General features: G+C 34.7%; 2 protein-coding genes across 7 annotated transcripts in view; both read left to right on the top strand.

Annotated features, from left to right (window-relative positions):
- The window catches only part of G3BP2 (G3BP stress granule assembly factor 2), a 92,188-nt gene extending 76,694 nt beyond the window's left edge, over positions 1–15,494 (top strand). For 5 of the 6 annotated variants that reach the window (XM_081303249.1, XM_081303252.1, XM_081303250.1 and 2 more), the window contains 4 exons: positions 1,290–1,392; positions 2,615–2,743; positions 3,268–3,386; positions 3,721–6,692. In XM_081303249.1, the coding sequence (XP_081159375.1) occupies positions 1,290–1,392; positions 2,615–2,743; positions 3,268–3,386; positions 3,721–3,993 (624 nt within the window). In that variant the 3' untranslated portion in view covers positions 3,994–6,692. Of the gene's footprint in view, positions 1–1,289; positions 1,393–2,614; positions 2,744–3,267; positions 3,387–3,720; positions 6,693–14,974 lie in introns of those variants that run through there. The other variant, XM_081303247.1, reaches the window with a different exon arrangement.
- Positions 15,495–17,525: 2,031 nt separating this feature from the next.
- Positions 17,526–25,880, top strand: part of CDKL2 (cyclin dependent kinase like 2) — a 38,634-nt gene continuing 30,279 nt past the window's right edge. Inside the window, exons 1-3 of the mRNA XM_081303377.1 lie at positions 17,526–18,202; positions 20,107–20,372; positions 20,816–21,014. Of these exons, the coding sequence (XP_081159503.1) occupies positions 20,847–21,014 (168 nt within the window). The 5' untranslated portion in view covers positions 17,526–18,202; positions 20,107–20,372; positions 20,816–20,846. The remainder of the gene's footprint in view (positions 18,203–20,106; positions 20,373–20,815; positions 21,015–25,880) is intronic.

Here is a 25,880-nt window from a genome sequence, read left to right as displayed (position 1 = left end):
ATTTCATCTTGAGGAAAATGGCACAGCTATATGGAGGAAACAATTTGGAAGAGAGAGCAGATATGTTAAAAACTGCTAGCATATCAGTTAATATATCTTTTGGTTACAGTGAAATCATTGGCAATATAAATGGTCATATTTGAAAGAAGTATAATTTTTTGTCTCCAAATTTATTTTCACAAATTTTATAATCCCAGTTATATTAGTGGTAAAAGAGTTTAAGCCGTTGCTTGGGTTGAGGTCCTCAGAGATGATCACTTACCAAAGATGAGACTGAAATTACTAGTTTTCAACTTTGAGGATGTGTTCTGAATATCCTGCTGGCTATTTTCAGCATCCTTTGAAGATTTATATATTTTGCCTCTTCCATGGATCATAAATATTTGGGCAATGATAGAAAGCCTGGATGGGTTGGGAATTCTGAAAATTTTGTTGTATTAAGGAAAAGGTAATAGCAGATGTGCATGATATTTTGTTTTAAAAATAGTCACTTTATGTGTTTAAGCAATTAGCAGAAACTTTTGGAGACTACCTTAAATTATTCTATCCCTACTCCCTACCAACTACAGTTAAGCAAAATTGTTTGGGTCAATGCTTTTTTTTTTTTTTTTTTTTTAAAAATGTGTACATGTTAATCAAAAGGAAGAATAGTAAGGAGCTTAAAGGACTTCTCTGACTATTTGAGATGCTACATAGAAGTTCTTATCATTCAATGTGCATTTAAACCTAGAAGTAGCAGTTTTGAGTGCTAGAGTAAGCTAAATTATATACTTGGAACTATTCAAGTATTGATTTTAATGGGGTGGGAGTTAGGAGATACAGTTGAGCACTGTAACATCTGAAGGCCAGCAAACTAGATATTTAGAAATAATGTGTCTTATATTCGTGTCTTTCTAAGATAAGATAACTTTTATTTTTGTTTATGCATTTACATGGAGTGGGCTCATCTTGCATTTTTGTGATTTTTATTTTTTTTAAATTTTTTTTAGCAGTACCTTTATGCTGTGTCAATGTGGGTATAACTTTAATGAAGAAGATTATAAAATTTGAGAGTTATACATCCTTGAGTGGGAAACTAAAACCTACCTACAGTCCTAGATTGGTACAGAATTTATCTTTAAAGATTTTATTTTTCACATACATAGGGACACTCTGGAAAAACATTGTAAACTTTGAAATTACCATTATCTCTGTTTGTGACTTGCTGATAGTTGCTTTAGTTGTTTTTTTTTTTTTTTTCCTACAGAATGTGTTTCTTTATAGTATGTTTTTTTTCCCTTATATTTTAGCCAAGAGTTGAAGCTAAACCAGAAGTTCAATCTCAGCCACCACGTGTGCGTGAACAACGACCTAGGGAACGACCTGGTTTTCCTCCCAGAGGACCAAGACCTGGTGAGTCAGCTTTTTTATAGCCTTTAGCATTTAGCTCTTGGAAAGTTGGAAAAGACTTAATTTTTGTAAAACCGTAATGGGTTTTATACACAAATCTTTGTATCAAATTGCTTAAAGATGTGAACAACCTGTTAACATACAGCTTGGGGCAGAAAAGCCAACTTTTTTTAAAGAGAGCATTTATTTGATGACATGCCATAGAGTCATGTATTTTGGAGGTATTTTATACCACTAAACTTGAGACACTTTTATTTATTTGGTTATTGTCACTGGTTTTAAGAATTCAAAACCTAGCTGCCAATAGCCTACTCTTACTTAGCACTCTTATCTCTTCACAGATAAACACTAAGCACACCCTGATTCTTCTTATTTTGATTGTCTTAGGTATTAAGTAAGTTGCTATGATTTTTGACTTGTTTACATTGCTAGCTAATAATACATGTAGTACCTTTATTTGAATTCTATACAAATGTTTAGATTGCTTTTGGGAGGAGGCGGGAGATCGTATATTCAAATTTAGAATATTATTTTTCAAAAAAAATTTTAAATAAGTTTTTTTTTTGTGACTAAATCAGAAGTCACAGAAGCTGAGGATTTATCCTGGTTTTGCTACTGGTTTTGTTTATGGTATTGAGTGAGAGCTTAAATTCTGAGCTTTCTTTAATGCTAATTAGTTATTTACAAACATTTTTGTGTAATACCTGTCTTATACAACTCATTGTGCTGCTTGTATATTAGGACAATCAAATAAGATTTATAGATGAGAATAATACATAAAAAGACTATGTAAATGAGATATTGGTACTATTAAAATGTACTGATTTGACTGCAATGTCATAGAAAGATTTAATTTTTGAATTAAAAGATTAAACAAATATTTAATAGAACTATACCTATCTCAAGTAGGCTTGGTATTTGGGTGATGGCAATAGTTTGGTTAAGGAAGAATACCTGTACTTCTAATATTATTTGACTTTTTTGAAATCAGACCAGTAGTCTACCTGAAGGGACTTTAGCAGTCCTAGTCAGTATTCCCATTTTACAATATAGTATCATGTTGTTTTCTGACTAACCTACTAATAATAGACACTGCCACCTCTTGAAGAAGCTCATCTGGTTTTATTAGAATCAAACAAGAATACCAGTATTAAGTGATTTCTTTTACATTTATTGCTTTGAACTGTTTTTTATATAAATTTTTAAAATCTATTCCTATTCCCAGGCAGAGGAGATATGGAGCAGAATGACTCTGACAACCGTAGAATAATTCGCTATCCAGACAGTCATCAACTTTTTGTTGGTAACTTGCCACATGATATTGATGAAAATGAACTAAAAGAGTTCTTTATGAGTAAGTGGTTTATTTTGCTTTTAAGTAAAATTCTAAGTTAAAATATAAGAATAAAATCAAGCAGGGAGACCTTTTTTATAATCAGTTTTTTAAAAATGGTTTTCTCTATATTCTGTATTCCACTACCAGTCTCACCTTAATTGGTCAGAAGGAAATAAATTTACTATAGCTAATGTTTCCCAGTGACTGATTAGTGTTGATTAGGAGAAGAAAAGCCTGACTAATTGAGTCTTAAATTTGCCAACTACAAGTCAGAATTACGAGAAAACACATTGTCTTTCTAAAGCTTTATCAGTAACTTTTTAAATGAAAAGGCTAGTAATGATGAAAGAGACATAAATAAGAGACCAGGTCAGCTGTTTGGTATCTAAGGTGATGGCTTAACATAAGTGAATATTACCTTAGTTGTCACTGGGTATAGCAGCTTGCAACTTTTATTTTCAAACAGATCAACCTCAACAATTGCAGCCAGCAGAGTATTCTGTTAAAATATTTAACCCTTGGTGTAATGTATATTTTCACAGGTTTTGGAAACGTTGTGGAACTTCGCATCAATACCAAGGGTGTTGGGGGAAAGCTTCCAAATTTTGGTTTTGTGGTTTTTGATGACTCTGAACCAGTTCAGAGAATCTTAATTGCAAAAGTAAGTGATTTAAAGGGTATAAGTCAAGATTTTCTTATTTCTGTTGCAGAAACTATTAACTTGGCACATTTAAAACAATAGAAATCTTTTTTAATGGTAAAGCTAAAAATAGTTTATTGTGAAATGGTATTTATGCAAAGAATAAAGATTTGTCAATAGTATTAAATCTGAGGTGTGGATATTTTAAATTTTATTTGCTCTGCTGAAGAAGTTTGGAAATACTGCATATGTTCATGAAAGTTTTTTTTTTTATTTCTTAATATGTTCTAATTTATTTATGCAGAGTAATAACTATACTAACCTCCCATGTCAATATTTTTCTCCTCTTTTAAAGCCGATTATGTTTCGAGGGGAGGTCCGTTTAAATGTGGAAGAGAAGAAAACGAGAGCTGCAAGAGAGCGAGAAACCAGAGGTGGTGGTGACGATCGCAGAGATATTAGGCGCAACGATCGAGGTCCTGGTGGTCCACGTGGAATTGTGGGTGGTGGAATGATGCGGGACCGCGATGGAAGAGGACCTCCTCCAAGAGGCGGCATGGCGCAGAAACTTGGCTCTGGGAGAGGAACCGGGCAAATGGAAGGCCGTTTCACAGGACAGCGTCGCTGAAGCTCCACTGTTGGCAAAGTCTTGGCAGTGGTACATTATTCATCGTGTTTGCATTCTTGTTAATTTTTTTGGCTTTGGAATGTGACACAGCCTTTTTGATCATTTCTTTGATGTGAAAAGCATCTTTGGTTCAGTTAAATTGAGGTGGACATTATTTCCCCAATTTCACAACAGGATTTACATTGTTAATTTATAAATCTAGACTTGGAGAATTAAGGACTGAGAAATGACCATATCTTAAAACTATCTACAACAAAATGAACTTAAAAGGACATGCCCACTGAATTCAGGTCCTTTGAGTCAAAAAAAAAAAAAAAAAATCTTCTGCTGCACATTTTGTTTAAGTGTTACTGTTTCTGCCTATTAATGTTGGAAACACAAATAGTGCAATTTGTGCAATTGGAGAATCTTGCCTTTTTTCTTGGCTCCCCCCCAAAATACAAACCAACAGAAACTTATTATGCACTCATCAAAATGCACTATTGGGTACTCTGAACTCATTAATATTGACATCTGCAACAGGAGGCAACAGGGAAAAAAAAATCTTTCATCTTTTTTCCAGTAGAGAATAGTTTGTGAATGAGGGCATTTTATCTGCTTGCTGTGACCAGCGTGTGTACTCTTAAACCTTAACAAGACTACAGAAATATTCCAGAAGGAAATCATTTAGTTGTGAACTAAATAACAAATCAGAACTTCAAATGTTATGGTCTTGAATATTAGACCAGATTTAGTAGCTCCATAAGAGTTTTCTACCTGCCCCTCTTCAGTACAGGGATGGCTGGCTGCTCAACACAACACTCCTCCTCCCTTTTCCTTTCTTTAAGCTGTGTACAGTGGAAATTGTCTTTCCTGTATTTTTGTTCTCTGGTAATGTAATAAGCATGATGGTGCCTTCTATTAATACATCATTCCAGTCTTGCTGGTAATTTTGTACAGTATAGTTTATGAATTGCTGTGCTGCAAAGCCAAACAGCTGCAAAATGTTGAAAAATCATTGAAGTGTATAAAAATTGCAGTATCTTTAAAATCAGTAAAATGGACGCTTATTATTTATCTTGTTTTTCAGTTAACAACTTTTGTGTTCTTTGTGGGAGGGAGTCTTGTGTGTTTGGAATGGAGAGGGAAGAAAGAAGTCAGTTATTTGAGTGTCTCTAGTTGACTTTTAGCTTAAGTGTGAACGTTGAAACATCATTTCAACTCTTGGGAAAGTCAGTCAACTTGATGTACATTTTTAGTGACATTTTAAAAGCAGTCAGATTCCATATGTGGCAATTAAACCTAAAGTTGAGGATACTGCAATTTTAAGAGGAAAGAACAGCAGCTCTTAAGTGTTTGCATTTTCTATTTGGGGGGCAGGGAACTGTCATTCATTTTGCACAATTCTTGAACTGATGTCAGCCCCCTAGTGGCTCCTGACTTTAAGTCTGGGATGACATCTTTTTATTTTTACATGAATCTCTAAACAATTCTGTAGGCAAAATTTGTAGCTGCTGGATTATTGTCTGTCTTTATAGCAAGTTCCAGTATACCACAAGTATGGCCAAGGTTATCTAATTTTTATGCTTGGAGCAATCAGTATATACCAGTTTCTGATGTTTCAGGCAAAAAGTGGGGTAAATAAGTGTGTAACCACTTAAAGCTGCTTGTTGGCATGGAAGACTTCTCCATTCTATCTTAGTAAAAACAAAATCTGCACTTGACATAGTAGCAAATTGGTTCTGAATTATGCAACTGTTTGCTATTTAGTAAACTAGCAAATGATGCACATATTTTGTTTTTTATGAACTGGGCAATATGAATACAATTAAATCTTGTCTTTCCCCCCCCCCCTCCCTTAAATGAGGTCTTCCATGTTTGAGGAAAAGTCTTGCACTATTGCATATATTTGGGGGACATAGATTTTCATTTTTGTGGGCTTAAGGATTTTTGTTTGTTTGTTTTGTTTGTTTGAAACAGTTTTACACTTTCTAATGTATAGTACTTGAAGTTCTTACCAGAAAATTACTTTGAAGTTTTGAAGCCTTTATCCAAACTACTTTTAAATAAGTGGTTCTATTGTCAGTGTTTTTTTTTCCCCCAAGCATGTTTTTCCTCGTCTTTCTCCTTCCCATCATATATATATATGTATGTATATGTATATATATGTATATATACACACACACATATATATAGACATATATATATATATATATTTCCAATCCAGGATATTGCCCTGTAACCCATAAAAACTGTTCTGGCACCAAAAGAAATGACAAATGTTAAGTGTAATAGAAAAGTAGAGTAAAGAGCCATTCAGCTTCAGTTTTTACATACTAGAAATGAAACATTAAAACATCATATGGAGAAGTTTACATGGTGATTGTTCACCTGTAGTACTGTGGACTTTTAACATTTTGTCCCCTTTTCGGTGAAGCAGTAAAAATATTCATCTATCATTACTGTTATTTTCTGATTTTATTTTTTGATGGTAATATTCTATCCTTATGACACTATTGCAACCAAATTGGCTTTACCATCTTGGCTTTAGTAGGTATAGAAGACAATGGATTACCATCTTTATTGCTGTAATGTGTTAAGCATTATATGCTAGTAGAACCTAGTTTAATTGTTTCGGGTGGAAAGTATTCTTTTTGAGTTTCCATTTTGAATGTGTTTGGACTAAACCAACAATAAACTACTGATGTCTGCAGCAATTATCTATGTCCCGAATTTAATCTGTAGTTTTATGTTCCCAACTATCTTCTCCCACTTGCATTTCATACAACCTAAGTAAAAATAAGGAATTATTCTGAAAATCAACTGCTTATTATTTGTGATATTTGATGTATAAATAGGCAAAACATTTAAGTAACACTTGAACGTTGTTAGATCTATGCCAATAGAGTTAGACAGCTGGTATACAAGTTAAACAATATAATAGTAGAAAGTAAGGAAGAAGAGAAATAATCTGGGCTGGGGATGTGGCTCAAGCGGTAGCGCGCTCGCCTGGCATGCGTGCGGCCCGGGTTCAATCCTCAGCACCACATACCAACAAAGATGTTGTGTCCGCCGAGAACTAAAAAATAAATATTAAAAAAAAAATTCTCTCTCTCCCTCTCCCACTCTCTCTTAAAAAAAAAAAATAATAATCTAAAGCACATCACTAAATAGTTATTTGGCCAAAAAAAAAAAAAGAAAGAAAGAAAATACCTTGGGTTTTCTAAAGGATTGCTACCTAATATCTCAGAAGGAAAAGCGAGAAAGAAGGGATGAGAGGATCCAGGTTATTATAATGGATGTGTGGCCTAAGATCAGGAATGAGAACAAGCTATATAAGAATATTAGAAATGCTCATTTAGGCATATTTAGTCATGCCTCAAATGAAAAATAAGGTTCTAAAGCATATGTAATTTCAAAAGTTTAAACTTTTCCTGCTAGTATTCATAACACTGTTTAAGATTCCTAAATTAATCTTTACTAGGTGGTTCTGGAGAAAAATCAGAATTACTTAAATAATCTTTAGGAGGCAGTAAGACTTAAGTATTTTGTAATACAAATGTAAATTAATCTAACTTTATGGAAAAACATTTTTTAGAGGAGATAAAGGTATCCCCACACTTTTGAAAATAGATCCAAATTTGAAGAAGCAAGTTATTAGATTCAGGAAATTTTTTTTTTTTTTTCATTTTTTAGCTTTTTGAAACAGTCTTGCCATCTTGCCTAGGCTGGTCTTGAATTTTTGAGTTCAAGTGCTCTTCCCATGTTAGGACTACATGTGTGTATTATCAAGCCTGATTTGCATATTATTTTGTGGTGCTGGGGATTGGACCCAGGACCCTGCTCATGCTAGGCAAGTTCTCAGGCTCTGAGCCTCTTTTCCCAACAGATCTAGAAGATTTGTAGGAGCAAAATATTTGAAAGCATTAGCCATTCAATATGCTTCATTTCATTTATGTTATATGCTATAGTCTTTTTAAAGGTACAGTCTGTGTAGCAGTGAATGAAAAATTAGTGAATTGAGTTCACATATTTTCTTTAAATTGGGTTAACTTAATCAACTTATGTTTTAACTGCAGGTCTGTAAAGACCCTATATTTTGTGTGTGTGTGTGTGTGTGTGTGTGTGTGTGTGTGTGTTCATAAGACTTTGTGGTAGGTTTCAGTAGTTTCACGAAGAAAGTAGTAACATTAAAAAGTAATTGTTTGCTGGCACTGTGGCACATGCCTGTAATTCCAGCAGCTGGGGAGGCCGAGGCAGGAGGAACTTGAGTTCAAAGCCAGCTTCAGCAAAAGTGAGGCACTTAGCAAATCAGTGATACCCTGTCTCAAATAAAATACAAAATAGGGCTGCAGATATGTGGTTCAGTGGTCGAGTGCCCCCGAGTTCAATTCTTGACACCCCCCCCCCAAAAAAAAAGTAATTGTTCAAAATGATTGTAAATTTTGAGTTGGGGCTGGGGTTGTAGCTTAGTGGTAGAGCACTTGTGTAGCACGTGCAAGGCCCTGAGTTTGATCCTCAGCACCACAATAAATAAATAAAGGTATTGTGTCCAACTATAACTAAAACAAAAAAAAATATTTTAAAAAAATTTTTGAGTCAACTCCTAAATGAAATTACTGGCTGTTTTTGAAAAGTAGGGGCTAAAATCTTCAAATCCATTTATGTAGCACATGTATAAATTATAATGTGTAATGTATTTCAGAACTGCAGTAAGTAAAGTCCATTTTGCATTACCACATACTTGGGAAAAATACTGTAAATACAGATTCAGAATTGGACATTTATAGAAAGATTACTAGCCTGTGAATTGTCTCATTAACTGATTGCTTTTTTCTTTGTTTCTAGAATTTTGATAAAGCTGTTTTCTTCCTTGAATATGTGATTTTTAGCTATTCTCTTTTTTTCCACCATAACCTCATTCCTTCTTTCCATAGTCTCTTCTTTCCCCTTTTCTTGATGGTTTTGTTTAGGCCAGGTACTACCTTGGCTTCAATATATAATTCATTCAATGAATTATTCCTTGTTGTATATTATAGTCAAGAGCAGTGTTTTTGTTGTTGTTTGCAGTGCTGGGGATTGAACCCAGGACCATGTTCATGCTAGGCAGGCACTCTACTGTTGAACTATACCCTCAGGCCAAGAGCAGGGTTTTGAAGACACAGCCAATGGCATCTCTATCATTTCAGTGGTGCCTATTTTTCCTGTGCCTGTTTTCTCCTTTGTAAAATGAGGTAGGTGATTATAAGATTCAGTGAAAATAAAGTATCTAAAACAACGTTAATAGGCCCCTATTAAGTGTTAATGTTGTTGACTCAAATGTATTTCTGCTTTCTACCCTGTTACGAACATGTCTTTAAATATCTGTTTGATTGCATCATCTTGGAAGGCACTAGGTAATTTAAAATTAGGAACTCCAAAAAATGTTATTTTTTCTAAGAAAATTAGCTATGTCTATCTGCCTCTTTAATAATGAACATCTCTGTTTTTCTGATCTATTCTCAGCCTAGAAATGTTTGAAGTCTCATGTATTCCATTCAGTGTTTTCTTCGTTGTGTGTATTACACTTTGCAAGGAGACTTGCTAATGTTACTCTGATTAACTTATAGTGGCTCATTCAATTCATTCATTAACAAGCTTCAAAATTCTGGGTACTGTTCTAAGTATTATTAATAAATGGTAAGTTATGCAAGGTTCTGTGCTCCTAAACAGATTAAAAAGGATGGAAGCCTTGTGGTAAGCCTTATGGTAACAATGGATGGCTGCATATTTAAGAAGATAGCCAGGGGACAAACAATAGAGGGTCTTGTTGGCTTCAAGGCGTTTGGTCATTATTCCAGGAGCAATGGAAAGTTGTTCAAAGTTTTTGCCATCATGTAGGTGAGAAGAAGAGGTAAAGAGTGACAAAATTTATCTTTTGAAATGACTTCAGCTACAGAGTAAAGAAGTTGAAGGAGTTCATTAATGAACTGGAGTAAACCAGGTGGAAGAATGTCACAATATTTTAGTCAAGAGCTGTGACAGCCTAGAGTGGTGGTGTTAAAAATCCAAAGAACTTGACAGCTTTGAAAGATTTGAAGGTAAACTGGCTAGGTCTTGGTGAGGGAATAGGTGGTGTTAAAGAAGAATCTGAAGTTTTTCCCTTGTAGGTCGAAGAAGTAAAATGATATGTGATAGTAACACAAGGGGAGACATAGGAACACAAGGGGAGACAAAGACATTTGAGAAGGATGGACAGAAGGACGGACACAAACACATACATGCATACAATATGCATGTTACAGGAAGTACATCAAAAGGATGCAGCACACAGATGGTCCTATAAATATTTTGGCATATGTTGTTTTAGATTTTTAAAAAATTTTTATTAGTGCATTACAGTTATACATAATGTTGGGGTTCATTTCAGCATGATCATACATGCTACTCCACTGTTATTTCTTTTTCATGTTATTCACTGCTCTAATGAAGACAAACCATGAACAGTGTTTACCAAGAGTTTGTTGAACAGCCCTGTATGTCATGTTGTATTGGATACATGAATCAATGGACAAGGCCCCTTGGTCTCACTGAGCTCATTTACTTGATAATGGAGAAGTAGTTGTAAATGCTATGCCTCATATTAAAAGAAGGAAATGTAGGGGCTGGGGTTGTAGCTCAGTCATAGAGTGCTCACCTAGCATGCTTGAGGCACTGAGTTTGATCCTTAGCACCACATAAATGTAAAATAAAGATATTCTGTCCACTTAAAACTAAAAAAAAAAAATTAAAAAAACGTAAAATTTAAAAATAATATATAAAGTGACCACTTTAGGAAGGTATTCTGAGTCACCCATTTTAGAGTTAAATCTAATGCATGACTTTTCCAACCAGAGACCAGCTTTTATAAAAAGTGCCTATTAAAAAAAACTTGGAGGGAAATTAGAAGAGGCTTGATAGAGTGAACTCAAGAAGTGGCAAAAGTGGTAAAAGGTGAGTTAGAAGAGAAAGGAACTAGATCATGTAAAACTGTAAGAGAGGGGTATATTTGGATTTTTTTTTTTTTTCTAATTGCCATAGGAAGCCACTAAAGAGAATTGAGCATGGGAGTGATGAAATGGTGTATGGTGAACAGGTTGTAAGAGTACAAAAATGAAAGAATGAATGAGCTATTGTAGTCTAGGACTGTTAAATCTTGAGGAACAGAAAAAGTAGTATCTGTATTTTTAAAAAAATACTAAATAGTTGTCAATGGGCCTTTATTTTATTTTATTTATTTATATGTGGTACTGAGAATTGAACTCTGTGCCTCACACATGCTAGGCAAGTGCTTTACCACTGAGCCACAACCCCAGCCTGCAGCATCTGTATTTTAAGGCTAACTACTAAAGAGTGAAACAATTTAAAGTAATGGATTAGCCAGGTGTTGATCAGCTTTAAAGAATGTAAAATCCTCCTCAAGATGGTTTAATTTTTTAAAAAATGTGTTTTAAACACCAGAAATTTAAATTTTGCATGTAATGTATTTTATCCTGGTTTTGCTTTTGAAAATGTGTGTAAAATCATAGCCTCTAGCACTAGCAGGCCTAAAATTGTGGGTCCTTTAATCAGAAACTACATTTTTTAAGAAAAGCTTTAAGTAATGAGGTAGTCATACTATGAGTCGAGCTGATAAAAAATATTTTTAAGGGCCTGTCATTGTACATATAATCTCATAACCCTATTAAGTTGTTTTTTAAGAAGTGAGCTAAAGCTTGGAGAGGTTCAGAACAAAATTTGCCTAAATAGTGATGAGGATGAGGATTGTAGATTTTGAGAAAACAAATATGAAAGACATTTCATTGAAAGGTGACAGTGGTATTTCAAAACAGGCACAAATTACATGTAAATAGAGAAGACCTTATATAGCAGTCAATGAATATTAGCATCTAATATGTGCCAGAAACTGCCTTCCTTGGTGCTGGTTGGCAATACAGCAGGTACAATGTACCCTTAGGAAACCTTTTTTTTAGGGGGAGAGGTAACAAATTTTTAATTTCAGTCCTGATTAGTCTTGGGCAGAATATAACTCATCTAATTCTAACAGTAATCCTATGAGGAAAAGGTTAACTCAGGTACAACAGTTGGGTTAGCAACTTACACCAGACTACATGGCTACTGCATGGTACTACTTGAGGCTATGAGAGTGACTCAAATTGGGCCTGTTCTACCCAGGATGGTAATAAAAAAAAAAGGTATATTTGCAACCTGAAGAGAAGGCAACTTTGATGAAATTTGGAGAAAACATTCCAAGTGGAAGAACAAATAGTAGAGGCCCTGTGTTTGGAAGGAGGTTGATGTATTCCAGGACAATAAGGCCATTCTAGCCCTATGATTAATGGAAACATCAAGAGGAGGTAGACCTAAACCAAGGGTGGCCTTGTTTGGATTTAACTCATGATGGGATCATAGAGTTCTGAACAGGGAATTGATGTTGATCTGAATTAGGAAGAGATGAAGATGACAGTGACTTGAATAAGTAGGAATGAGGACAGTGATAAGCTGTCAGCTAATATAATAGAATTTGGAGATAAACCTACAAGGGTTGCTTATGGATTGGAAGTTGAATATGTGGGAGAGGGAAGACTTGAAGACTCCTGGGATAATAATGGAACTTGGATGGAAGGTGGTATTTGGTATGCCGAGATGGGGAAGAAGCAGAAGTGGATTGTGAAAGAAAATCAGCAGTTTTGTTCTAGTCATGTTAAGTTTCATATGTCAGTTGCATATCCAAGAAGTGGTGTTATATGATTAAATGTGTAATTCTGGAGTTCTTAGGGGAGCTCTGTGCTGTCAATGGCAGCCTTTGATTATAGACTTTTGCAGCTTTTGAATTAGATAAGATCATCTAGGAGAGTGTACAGAAGGTAAGAGGCTGAAAACAGTTCTCAAATACTCCCAGAAGTGCAAGATTATGATATAGGAGAAATGTGCAAAGGATACAGGGAGACAAAATATGGCAAGTATTGGAAAGCTTAAATTTCACTTGAGTTTGTAAGAAGGAAAGAAGGAGTTGTGCTAAATGCTGCTTAGAGGTCAAAGTAGCAAATAAATTATAGTGAGCTGCTATTACAAATAAATCCTAAATTGTCAAAGGGTTCAGATAGCATACTTTTTCTCTTCTCATATATAAAGTATTAGGAGAATGGTGGTGAAGAGGCCAATGTGCCCGGCTCTATCTCACTTAGTCATTTAAGAACACAAGTAAATGAAGGCCTCCAATACAGGGTGGCTTCAATATCACATTGGAGTTATCTCCATTAAAGCCAGCTAACAGGGAAAAAGAACACAGAGGGTTTTAATTGGGAGATTATTATGAACCAGAACTGGGAATGGTAAACATCTCATATTCCAATGACGAATTCAGTCACATAGCTATTAGCTTCCTTGGAGGCAGTAATAAACCATATATACAGGGAAAAAGAACCAACTTATTGTGAGTAGCAAATAATTGCTGCTGCCACAGATGATTTGGCAAGAACTTTTAAGAACTATCTTAGTAATGAAGGCCAAGAGAAGACCAGAGGTAAGAAATGAAACAAATGAATGCAGATCTTTTCTGTAGTTTTACTACAGAATGGCTTAGAGGCCAGAGGAAACTTAAAAGTTAAGGGAGGATTATAAGAGGTATATTACCAATACAAACAATGCATAATATTATAATTTTGAGAAATTGATTCCCATTTTCACATATTGTAGATATGTTGGTGACTGACAGATTGAGATATTTATATTGAATTTTGTAACAATAAGTGATATACTTTAAGTTTTCAACTCGTTTTCTTAATCACTTTTTAAAAAATAGTTTTTAGTTGTCAATAGAGCTTTATTTTATTTATTTATATGTGGTGCTGAGAATTTAACCTAGTGTCTCACACATGCTAGGCTGAGCCACAACCCTAACCCATTGAGGTAACTAAATTACTAGGTTAGGAACAGTTTTAACTCTTCTATGGCATGTGTCTTTCTATCAGAGAACCTTAAAACTTCAATCTTTCATGCTGAGGACTGAACCCAGAAACTTGGGCGTGCTAAATATATTCCCTACTCAGCTACACCCGTAGCCCCCATTTTCTTAATAGAATGGCAGAATATATCATAGTTGCATCCTTTATAATGTATTGATTATGAAGAACCTTACTGAAGATGTTATGACCCTTTATCTCACTTGATGACTCAAGGTGATACCCAAAGCTCATAATAAATCAGGATAGAAACTAATCACAGAATCTTTTTTTGTTTTTTTGGTAAGGTGGGAATAGTGAGGCCAAAAAAAAAAAAAAATGACCCAAGCACATTGTTTTTGAATGCAAAGATTTGTAGGGAATGATTATTGTGAAATTATATGATAGAAATTGACTCTGCTGTAAGCTAGAATATATAAAAAGGTATTTCTAGGGATGGTATATATTTCTTAGATCCCTTAATTTTTTTAGTGAGTTACAATTTACATAATGTTCACCTTTTATAAATGTATATATAATTCAGTGATTTTAGTATATTTCACAAAGTTGTATAACCATCACCATGAATCCTTAGAAAGTTTTCATCACCCACACCCATTAGTAGTCATTCCCCATTCCCATCTATTCCCACCCAATGGTAACTACTAATCTGCTACTGTGGATTTGCCTATGGTGGACACTATATAAATGGAATTATATAATAAGTGGCATTTTGGGTGTAGCTTCTTTCACTTAGCATATCATATGTGTTGTAGCACATATCAGTGTTTCTTTTACTAGTTGAATAGTATTCCATTGAATGACTATATCAAGATTCAGGTTGAGGATTGAATTTTAGGCTTTGTACATGCTAAACATGTGTTAATGTAAATGAGCTGAGCTCATATACCCACAGCCCTATCAGATTTTATTTATTCCTCTGCTAATCTGAGTCATTTTTACTTTGGGGTTGTAATGAATAATATAACTATGAATATTTGTGTACAATTTTTAAAATTATATATTTTCATTTCTCTTAGGTATATACCCAGAAGTGGAATTGCTAGATTTTACGTCCAGTGATCTATTTTCACCTTGTTTTCATGGCGATCTCTGAAGCACTTCTCTCAATGTCCATCTCGTACTCCCAAAGTTCTCTTTGGATTTTTAGAACATTTTTACTTCCTTTGGTGATTAAACTGCCCCTCCTAACCTCTTCTGCTAGAGTGATAGTTGGGTAGTTTATGTTAATGTCTTTTCATACTTTAACCTAGGTTCCTGCTCAACTTATTGTTACCCAAAGAAAGGGCCAAACATTACATCCTTTATTTTGTTGTTGTTGGTGTTTTTTTTTTTGTTTGTTTGTTTGTTTTTTTGGTTCCAGGATCAAACCCAGAGCCTGTGCATGTTAGCCAAATACTTTGCCAGAGTTCTATCCCCAGTCCCAACCCTTTAGAACTGATCCTCATCTTGTACCATTTACAAGACTGAATTCATAAACTGCTTTCTCTGTAATAATTTCCTATTTTGCTCCTTTATTAAACATAATCTTCATGCCTATGATGACCTCCAGTCTCTCACTGCCTTTCTATTTTCAGTTTGTTAGCTAATTGCTGTTATAATTTAATCTTCTTATCTAGCTGGAACCCATGGCAAGGTATTTCAATGGTACATTCTCCAGCATCCTTGATTCCTCAATTCCTTTTTAAAATCTCTTGCCCTACCAATTCTCGAATGGAGGTAGCTTATATACCATCTGTTTTCTCTATTCTTGTCCCTCCAAGTTGCTAAGTCCTATGAAACAGTGTCATCTGGTGTCACTATAAATTCATGGTATACAAGCTCAAGTAGGTACATTATCCTATTTTATATCCTTTTATATCAAAATGACTTCCTGTCATAACTACCTATTTGGAGGAATTTCTGTTAATAAATTCTTGACCCTCAATCTCCCAGTACACCTTTTCATGGAAAAATGAAATTTTTACTGAGGAGATCCAGCTAATGTGTCTATCCTATACTTTTCTGTTTTCCCTAAATCTCTTCAAGTCTAAGCCCGCCTCATACTTCAGAACTTTCTCCTCCCTACCTCTCAATGGGTTTTCATCAATTATTCTTTTTGCTGCATCTTAAGAGTCTCTCTTGGAGCTGGGGCTGTAGCTCAGTGGCAGAGTGCTTGCCTAGCATGTGTGAAGCCCTGGGTTTGATCCTTAGCATCACATAAAAATAAAACAAATAAAGGCATGCTGTCCATATACAATAAAAAACCCTCCCTTTCCCTACAAATATTTCCCTGTTTTAAAAGAATAACACAATCCTATTTCTATATAATGCTACATACTCTTTAGCAACCCTGTAGATTGCTTTTTCAAGGAAGTGTAATTCTCTCTCTGGTTTTCAAACTTAATTCTTTTTGAAATTGTTTTCTCATGCATCACCTGTTCACCAAATCTAAAGTTTATCCTTTTGGTTCCCTGTGGGCTATAAACAGGTTATTTAGGCTTCAGAGCCTTTTGCTTGCAGGGACCTTAAAATGTTTATTTGGTTAAAATTTTTCATGAAGTTGCAAAAGAAAAATTTTTTGAACTCTTCTTCTTGAGTTTCAGGCTTAATCAAACCTGGATCTGTCCCTCACATAAAAGAAGTTTATCAGATTCTGTTATAGCCTATAGAGGTAACAAAATGGGGCATGGCTCTCTCCAACTCACAGCAAAGGACAGAGGTAATTGCTACAAGAATACTTAACATCTTGGGTTGACCAAAAAGGGTATTTCCCTACCTAGGTTCCAGGTCCATTCCTCAACATAGGGTCAGGAACTAGGTTTTAAGCAGCTTGGACAAGATAACTAAGCACAGGAAGATTAATACTTGCTAATCAAACTTACTAAAGATAGTTTATTTCTTAGTATACAGAAGGAATTAATACTGACTATAAATGTCTGCTATTCAGGACACTTCCTCAAATCAGGGGAAACCAAATATTATAAAGCGTGGAATGAGAGTGAAAACCTTAGGGTCTCAAGTTTGTTGAAAATTAGGGAAATCCTGTTTCTTATGTGTGACTTGAACACACAAGATATTGATTGATCTACCAGTCTTTTCAAGTAGCGAGTTGTTCTGATCTGCAGACGTTAGACCTTTTAACATCATAAGCCCCAACTTCACCCCATTTGGCTGCTGTATAAAGGTACTGAGCACCCATCCCAGCACCTTCCCTCTTTTTTTTTTCATTCATGCCCTCTCTTCCCTTCCTTGATCTTTCTTCCCAGTGTTTCACTGCCCAGGCTTAATCAGGTCTGTAAATGCCTACCTTCTCTCAAACCTACTAAATCGCCTCCTCACTGTGATCTTCACCTCTGCCTGACCAGACAGATTATCCCTACGCCCAGAACGGAAGGGACTGCAGAATCGGGATTGGGTTGAACCTCCCCTGGTGGGGGCGCCCAGGGCCTGCTTCCTGCTTAAAGCGGAGAAGCTGTGAAAAACACTCCTCTTTCCATGCTTTCAGTCCTACTTAACCGCCACCTTACCCTTCGCTAGGCCGCTTGGCTCATTTGCGAGCAGAGGTCTGCCGCAGGCGAAGAGGCGCCTCCCAACTACAGAACGTTGGTGTGCTGAGATGCAGGCAACTGCGCGTCAGCGAACAGAACCTGAGTCGAGCCCCAGGTGAAGGGGCGGGGATATTGGCTCTAAGCCAATCATAGCGCCTAACGACAGGGCTGGACCAATCAGAGTAAGGGAGGTCGGGCACTCGCGGGGCGGACCTGGAAGGCTGAGAACCCGCCTCCTTGCAGCTTGGTGGCCAACGCCTTCGCTGAGGGCTAGTTGGAGCCGGGCTGCTTCACAGACTCGAGGGACTGAGCGCCTTCGGAGCTGTGGGGCGGTGCCCTCTTACCACTGCTAATTTTTCTACAGGCCTTGGCCTTGACAGGTGTTGGTGCCTGCGGTAGACGCATTCTGATTCGTGCACAGACTCTCTAGAGACTGTGCGTATGGCTGGAGATAGAGTGAGGTCGTTGCCTTGACGACGACAGCATGCGGCCAGCGGTCCTCCTAAGTGTGAGCTTGCGGCGGGCTGAGGCCCATCTGCCTCCCAGCCTGCTTCACCCAGGACCCGTCACTGTGCCCGCAGAAGAAATCATAACACTGGAATTGCTAGTTTGCTAGTCAGCATCTTTTAGTCCAGCTAGCGAGATGCATTTCACCTCAAATTTGTTTCCAAGTTGAAAACCTTTGGATCTTTCCATGTGAAAGGATTTGAAGAAACAGTAAGTATATGACTTTAAAGAGCTTCTATTTTTTTGTTCTTTTACCAAAAAAAAAAAAAAAAGATTTCTGTCTTTAACAAAATAAAAAATTAGCATTATATAAATTATTAGTATTAGAACCATATGCTTACATGGCGCATGTTCAGAAATACTTAACAGTGCCAACTTGCCAGGCTTCTTTAGTTTTATTACCCTTAGATTCAACAATAGAAGGCATGAAAAGAAAGAGTTTATGAGTAACTATTTCAGGAAACAAGGTTTTGTGGACCGTGATACTTTTAAGGTATTTGTAGGCAGTGTCACTTGAAAAAGCAGGTGTATTTAAAGTGGTGTGTCCACATGTGAAGTTGGTTGGGAAAATAAACTTGGAATAGTCAACATGGATAAAATTAGTTTTGATATGGCTTCAGAACACCTTAGATACGCTTTAGGTAAATTTTATTTTGTTTATTTTGCACTTTAAAACATTGATGCCAATTACAAAATGTTTTTTAAATGATCCTGCATAGATTCTAGCTATTTTTATCATTGAAGTGGTAAACCTAGTCTGGTCTTTAATAAAACATACTTTCTTAATGGAAAGACAAAAAAATTTAGGAGAGGAGCTATTGGATTATATTGAATTTTTTCAAATACAAACATTTTATTAAAAAATAGTTAACAGAAGTTAAAATGTCAAGTATATGGAAAGTCACTGTCTGGGACCCTGCTCTGTAGTTTGTAGTAGAATCTACTATCAAAACTGGTAATAAAATTAATGACAGCATTTGAGTTGGAGTCGATTGGGATTGTCTTCATTTTTACCCCTCAAAGGCCAATCTTCTGGTTCTCCATTTATGTTTACATTAAAAATATGTATATAATGGGAGCTAGGGATTGTAAGCTCAGAGGTAAAGTATCACTTAGCAAGCTGGAGGCCCTGGGTTCTATTCCCAGCAGTGCGTGCACACACATACACACACACACACATGTGTGCACACACATGTGTGCACACACACATACACACAATGTATATAATCTAACCTCAAACTTAAATGTCAAGTGCTGAAAATTTATTATTTACATTGGATTATCATGGTTTTCTAAAGCAAAGAGAATATATGTTTTGTCTTTGCCATCTGTAAAGAAGTCAGTAAAACATTACCACAACAATTTGGGAAAATTTATTTTAGATTGCCCTAAGTACACAATATAACAGGCAAGCATTTTTTTTCCTTTCAAAGCTTACGAATGCCTGTTTTTTTTATCAAGGCTTTAATAATTCACCTATGAATCATCACTTGAATATGAAGTTACTGAAAGACTGCTTTTTCTCTCCAAACTATTGAAACTTCATTGGAATTTGGAGCAGTACTTTTTAATCTTCTGAAATTTAACTTTATAATCAGATGACAAAACTAAATTTAAAAACCTCAATTTAACTTTGAAGTTGTAATAATTTAATAGCTTTCATATATCACAGCAAGCAAACCTTATGAAAAAAATATATTTTTACTGTAATAATTGTGTGTGTGTTGTGGGTGCATGTGTGTGTGTGTGTGTGTGTGTGTGTGTGTTGCTGGAGATTGAACCTGGACCCTCAAATATTCTAGGCTTGTGTTCTACCACAGAACTATACCCCCAACCCTAAAATAATTTTTTTTTCTGTGTGAAACATGTAGTGAAATGATTGTAGCACCTCCATTAATCATTGATAAAACAAGTAAGATTCTCTTGTGGTTAACTTTATTCAGAAAATGTCATAAAGTGATTTGTATAAGAATTCAAACCATAAAATTCAAATGATTGTGCAGTGGGTAATCACTAATCGGATTTTAAAAATACTGTATTTTGTGATACTAATATTTAATTTCTTTTAAAAAATCTGCTAATATACTGTGACGGTATTGATCTTATTTTATAAGTTCAATATAGCAATTTAAGCTGGGTGCTTTGGCATGTACCTATAATACCAGTGCTTCAGGAGAGTAAGGAGGAGCACAAGTTCAAGACAAGCCTTAGCAACTCAGTGAAACCCTGCCTCAAAACCAACCAACCAACCAACAAATAAATAAATAAATAGGGGTGGGGATGTAACTCAATGATAAAGCACTCCTGGGTTAAATCTTCAGTACCCTCCACCCCACAAGCAAAGTAAAGGAAAATTAATCAAAGATTCAGTGTTAGTTTGGTAAGTGATTATTTTGTGATCAATTTTTTTCCAATTGAGTAGAAAGTACATAAAGATTTCCAACTTTGATTAAAAAAAAACTTAATTTTCTTTTAGTTGTGCCTTTTTCACCTTTGAGTGAAAAGGAATTGTGCTTTTTCTAAAATGTTTATATGATATTTTGATCTAAATTAAAATATATTGAATTTCATTAAAATGACAGCAAATTAAATTTAAAGTTAACCGCTTTAATTCCTTTGCTTTGTCTATTAGGAAATGTGTATGAATTTTTTGAAAACAGAGCTTAGATATGAAAACACTAAGAAATTGTATTAGTACAAATAGCCAAAGACAGTAATATGACTGCTGTAATATGGAAAATGAGCAGGAAAGAACTAATTGCTGGGAGGATGGAGGCAATTAACATAATCAAAACTATTAATTCTATGTCTTGTTTTTCATAGCAAGAAAAATTCCTACTGGTTTTAAATTAAAATGGAAAAATATGAGAACCTAGGGTTGGTTGGAGAAGGGAGTTATGGAATGGTGATGAAATGTAGGAATAAAGATAGTGGAAGAATTGTGGCCATCAAGAAGTTCTTAGAAAGTGATGATGACAAAATGGTTAAAAAAATTGCTATGCGAGAAATCAAGTTACTAAAGGTGAGTAAATGTATATACTAAATTTATAAAATGAGTTGTTTCTTGTTCAAAATTATAGTATAGAAAAATATTACTTTTTTATATTTGTTTTTATTTTATAACAAACTAAAGTATAAATTTCTTTTGTCAATAAGAAGAAATAAAATGATTATGTATGCAAATTTACCTTGTGAATGTAAAGATGATTTTTAAAATATTTGTTTCTTCTCTCTGTATCTATCATCTATCAATCAATCATCTGTTTGCCATCTGTATTGGGGAGTCCAAAGATCACCCCCATCTTCTATAACTCAGAGTCCTCAGCACATAGTTGCATTTATGGGTATGACTTATTATAGTGAAAGGATATAAAGAATATAAAGCCAAAGCCACAAAGGAACAAGGCATATGGGATAAATTCCAGAGGAAACCTAGGACAAGCTTCTTTCCCAGTGGAGTTACTCACATGCTTATTTCCCCCAGGAATGAGTAGTGACAATACATGTGAAATATGGTCTACCAAGGAAATTCATTAGAAACGCAAGCATTCACTGGGGTTTTACTGGGGATTGGTCACATAGGCACTCTTCTTGGCATTCACCAAAATTCCAACTTCCCAGAAGGAAAGCATTTATTCAGCACAAAACAAATTTTTTTTGCAGAATGAGCCACCCATATTAGTTCTGGAAATGAAGAGAACCTTCCTGAAATCTACATTACCAGCAGTCACCAAGGCCCACAAGGCAGTCCTTTCTAAGGATAGCAGTCTAGCCCTATTATGCAAAGTCCTTTGTCTCTTTCTCTATCAATTCTACTTATCTTTAGAAGGAATCAATGTTTGACTTTTTAAAATTTTATTATTTCATTCTTTCTTATTATTTTGGATGAGTTTGTTTTGCACTTCTTTTCCCTAACTTGTTGAGATAAATGCCTACTTCTTTAATTTCCAACATTTTATTCCCCACCCTCATACATGGATTTAAAGCAGTACATCTTCTCTATGGACATAGTAGTATGTATCCCAGAAATTTTGATATATATTAGTTGAAAATATTTTCTCATTTCCATTATACTTTCCTTGATCTCTGAGTTATTTAAAAGTATATTTAAATTTTTGAAATATGTAGAAAATTTTTGGGTTTTCTTCCCATGTTAGTTATGGCACAGCTACTCTGTGATTTGAGCATATGCTATATAAAAATAATTCCTTTGAATTTTTTTTTTTTTGCAATTTGGTTTATAATATAGTCACTTAAAAAATTACTTGTGATTAAAAAGTATTCTATTATAGCATTAGACCATTCTATTATTCTATTAGACCATGTTTGTTAAGTATATTGTTCAAATCTTCTAATTCTTATTTTTTTCATGTTTGTTCTACCTAAAACTGAGAAGAGATATGTTAAAATCTTTTGTGATTATTGATTTTTCTACTTTTCATTGTAGTTCAGTTAATGTTTATAAACAAAAAGGCTATATTATCAGTGTGTCAAATTTAGAATTATCTATCTTCCCGCTGAATCAAATATTCTATCATCATGAAACATAATCCTGTTAATTATAGTAATAGTTTGTCTTAATGTCTGTTTTGTCTGAACTCAGATTATGCTAGTTTAATTTTAGTTAGTGTTTCTATAGTATATCTTTGTCTATATTTTTACTTTCAGGTTTTCCGACTTGTCTAGATATGTGTCTGCATATAGGTACATTTTGCTTTTTATTCTGTTTGATAACATTTGCCTTTTAATTGGAGCATTTATCCATTTACATGTAATGTAATATCTGAAATATTATTTGTCATACCTATTCAATACTTGTCTTTCTCTTCTTACTTTATATTGATTACATTTATTCCTTTTTCTTTCCTGATAATTTAGAAACTAAACATTGTTTCTTTTAGTTTTTTTGTTTATTTATATTTATTTATTTATTTATTTATTTTTTGTACCAGGGATTGAACCACCAGGGATACTTCATCACTGAGTTGCAGCCCCCACCCCCGCAGCTCCTTTTATTTTTTATTTTGGGATAAGGTCTCTGGAGCCCCTAGTACAACCAGGAACCATGGGGCACATTGTTTCTCTTAGTGTTTCTCCTAGAAATTTGTCAAAAAGAGTAACATTATCCAGTAATTTTATTCTTTTCTGAGACACATGGAAACATTTTGCAAAACTTTTTCTTTGGTTATTCCCTTCCATTTTATATGCTAATATCATTACACTCAACATTACCCTAATATATTTTAAGATATAATTATTCAGTGATTTGTGTGTATGGTGTGTGTGTGTGTGTGTGTGTGTGTGTGTGTGTGTGAGAGAGAGAGAGAGAGAGAGAGAGAGAAATGCTGAGGATCAAACAAACCAGGTCTCATGTATGCTAGGTAAGCACTCTACCACTGAGCCACATCCTAGGCCTTTTAATTTTTATATCAAGATAAGATCTTACTAAATTGCCCAGCCTGGCCTTGAACTTGTGATCCTCCTGCCTCAGCCTCAATAGAAGCTGGGATTACACATGTGCACCACTATATCCAGATTCATTTAGCTTTTTATACATTGATCACTTTATTTGGTTGTCCTTTTTTGTTATATTTAAGACCATTCATCTGGGATCTCTTTCATTCTTCTTCTTTTTTTTTTTAGAGAGAGAATTTTTAATATTTATTTTTTTTTTTAGTTCTCGGTGGACACAACATCTTTGTTGGTATGTGGTGCTGAGGATCGAACCCGGGCCGCACGCATGCCAGGCGAGCGCGCTACTGCTTGAGCCACATCCCCAGCCCCTCTTTCATTCTTCTTGAAGTACATTATTCAGGATTTCCATTTGTGAGAATCTACTGCAGGCATAATATTTCCACTTTAGTTTGGTGAAAATGTCTTTTATTTTGCTGTTATTCCTGAAAGATATTTTTGTTGGGTATGGAATTTTAGTTTAGCAGTTATGGCAGTTATTTTCTGTCCACAAAATGAGGGTAACATTGTTCTGTCCCTTGGCTTCCACTTTGCTTCTTGAGAGGTCAGCTGTCAGTCTAATTTCTATTCTTTAGTAAGTCTGTTCTTTAATGTCTGGATATTTTTTCTTTCAACTTTTTGTTTACATATAATATATATGCAGAAAAGTGTATGCATCATAAAAATACATCTCTATGAATTTTTAAAAATGGAATGAGCTCATGTAACGAGCATCTAAGTCAAGACACAAAACATTACAATCACTCCATGAGCCCCTGGATCCCTGGATCCTCTTCCCCTCAGAAAATCATTAAAGTTTTCTTTTTGTTCTGGCTACTTATATTATTTTCCCTTTAAATTTCTTCTTCTGTAGGTTCACTATGATGTTTCTAGTGTGGATATATTTTATTCTACTTAGAATTCACTGAATCTATGATATGATTTTTAAAATTAATTTTGGAAAATTATCAGTTATTTCTTCAAGTATTATCCAGACCTTTCTATTCCATTTTTGGAACTCCAGTTAACATATATTAAATTTTCATATGGAATCATCTGCTTTTCTTATCTGTTTTCCTTTCCATCTATTGTTTTTATATTCTTCAGCACAGTTTATTTAGTTTACTAATCCCCTCCTCAGTATGTCATTAATCTCCATCATTAAGTTGTTCATTTGGAGTATTATTTATATATATATTTTAGTTGTAGTTGGACACAATACCTTTATTTTATTTATTTATTTTTATGTGGTGCTGAGGATCGAACCCAGGGCCTTGCACATGCTAGGTGAGTGTTCTTCTGCTGAGCCACAACCCCAGCCCTGGAATATTATATTTTTGTATTTTTAAAATTTTATAAAATATAGACCACATATAGACAGTGCACAAAACAATAATTATTGCTCAATTAATTATTACAAAGCAAACATTTATGGAATCACTCTCCAGGAAATAAAACATTGCTAAGGACGTTCTTATATACTATGCCAGTCATTCAACCCTCTGTCCCTTTATGGATAAACATTATCCTGATTGGATATTAATCACTGCCTTGATTTTTTTTTTCACATTTACTAACATGCACTCTTAATCAATGTAGTTTTATTTGTTTGTTTGTTTGTTTTGGTACCAGGGATTGAACCCAGGGGGCTTAACCACTAAGTCTCCAACCCTTTTTATTTATTTATTTATTTATTTAGAGACAAAAGTCTTACTAAGTTGCTTAGGCCTTCCCTAAAGTGCTGAGGCTGACATTGAACTTTCAATCCTTCTGCATCAGCCTACCAAGATGCTAGGACTACAGGCGAGTGCCACTGTGCCCAATAATTTTTAAAAATTATTTTTAAATACACAGAAGAAAAGGGAACAAATCCTAAGTATACAACTCAGTGAATTACCGGAAAGTGAATATACCTGTGTATCTACTATCCAGGTCAAGAATAGAATTTATTATTACCTCAGAAACCCCTCAAACCTTTATCTCAGTTATACTTTGACTATAAATCATATACTAATTATATGTGTTGTAAATTTCTTTTGTCCTCTGTGAGCTTTCTCTTCCCTTTCTTAATGATGCCTTTTTTTAAACAGAAGTTGCTAATTCCAATGTATTAAATTTTTAATCTTTTAGATTGGTGCCATTTATGTCTTGTTTAAGAAGTTCTTTTCCTACCTAGAGTTTAGTTAGGATATTTTTCTATATGATCATCTAGAAACTTAATAGGTTTGCTTTTCATGTTTACATTTAGGACACCCAAGATTGATCTTAATTATGTTTTATGGCACAAATCTTATGTTTTTTTTTAATAGATGTTCAGTTGTCCAAGAAATATTTATTGAAAAATATTATATTTTCTCCACTGTTCTGAATGCTTCTTTTAGAGAATGTTCTTATATGTAGCTGTAGTTTTGTATTCTTTATTATATTTGTCTCTCTG

Source organism: Spermophilus citellus, assembly GCF_964194105.1.
Source record: "Spermophilus citellus genome assembly, chromosome: 8".
Taxonomy (NCBI): Eukaryota; Metazoa; Chordata; class Mammalia; order Rodentia; family Sciuridae; genus Spermophilus; species Spermophilus citellus.
This window is presented reverse-complemented; position numbering and strand designations above follow the sequence as displayed.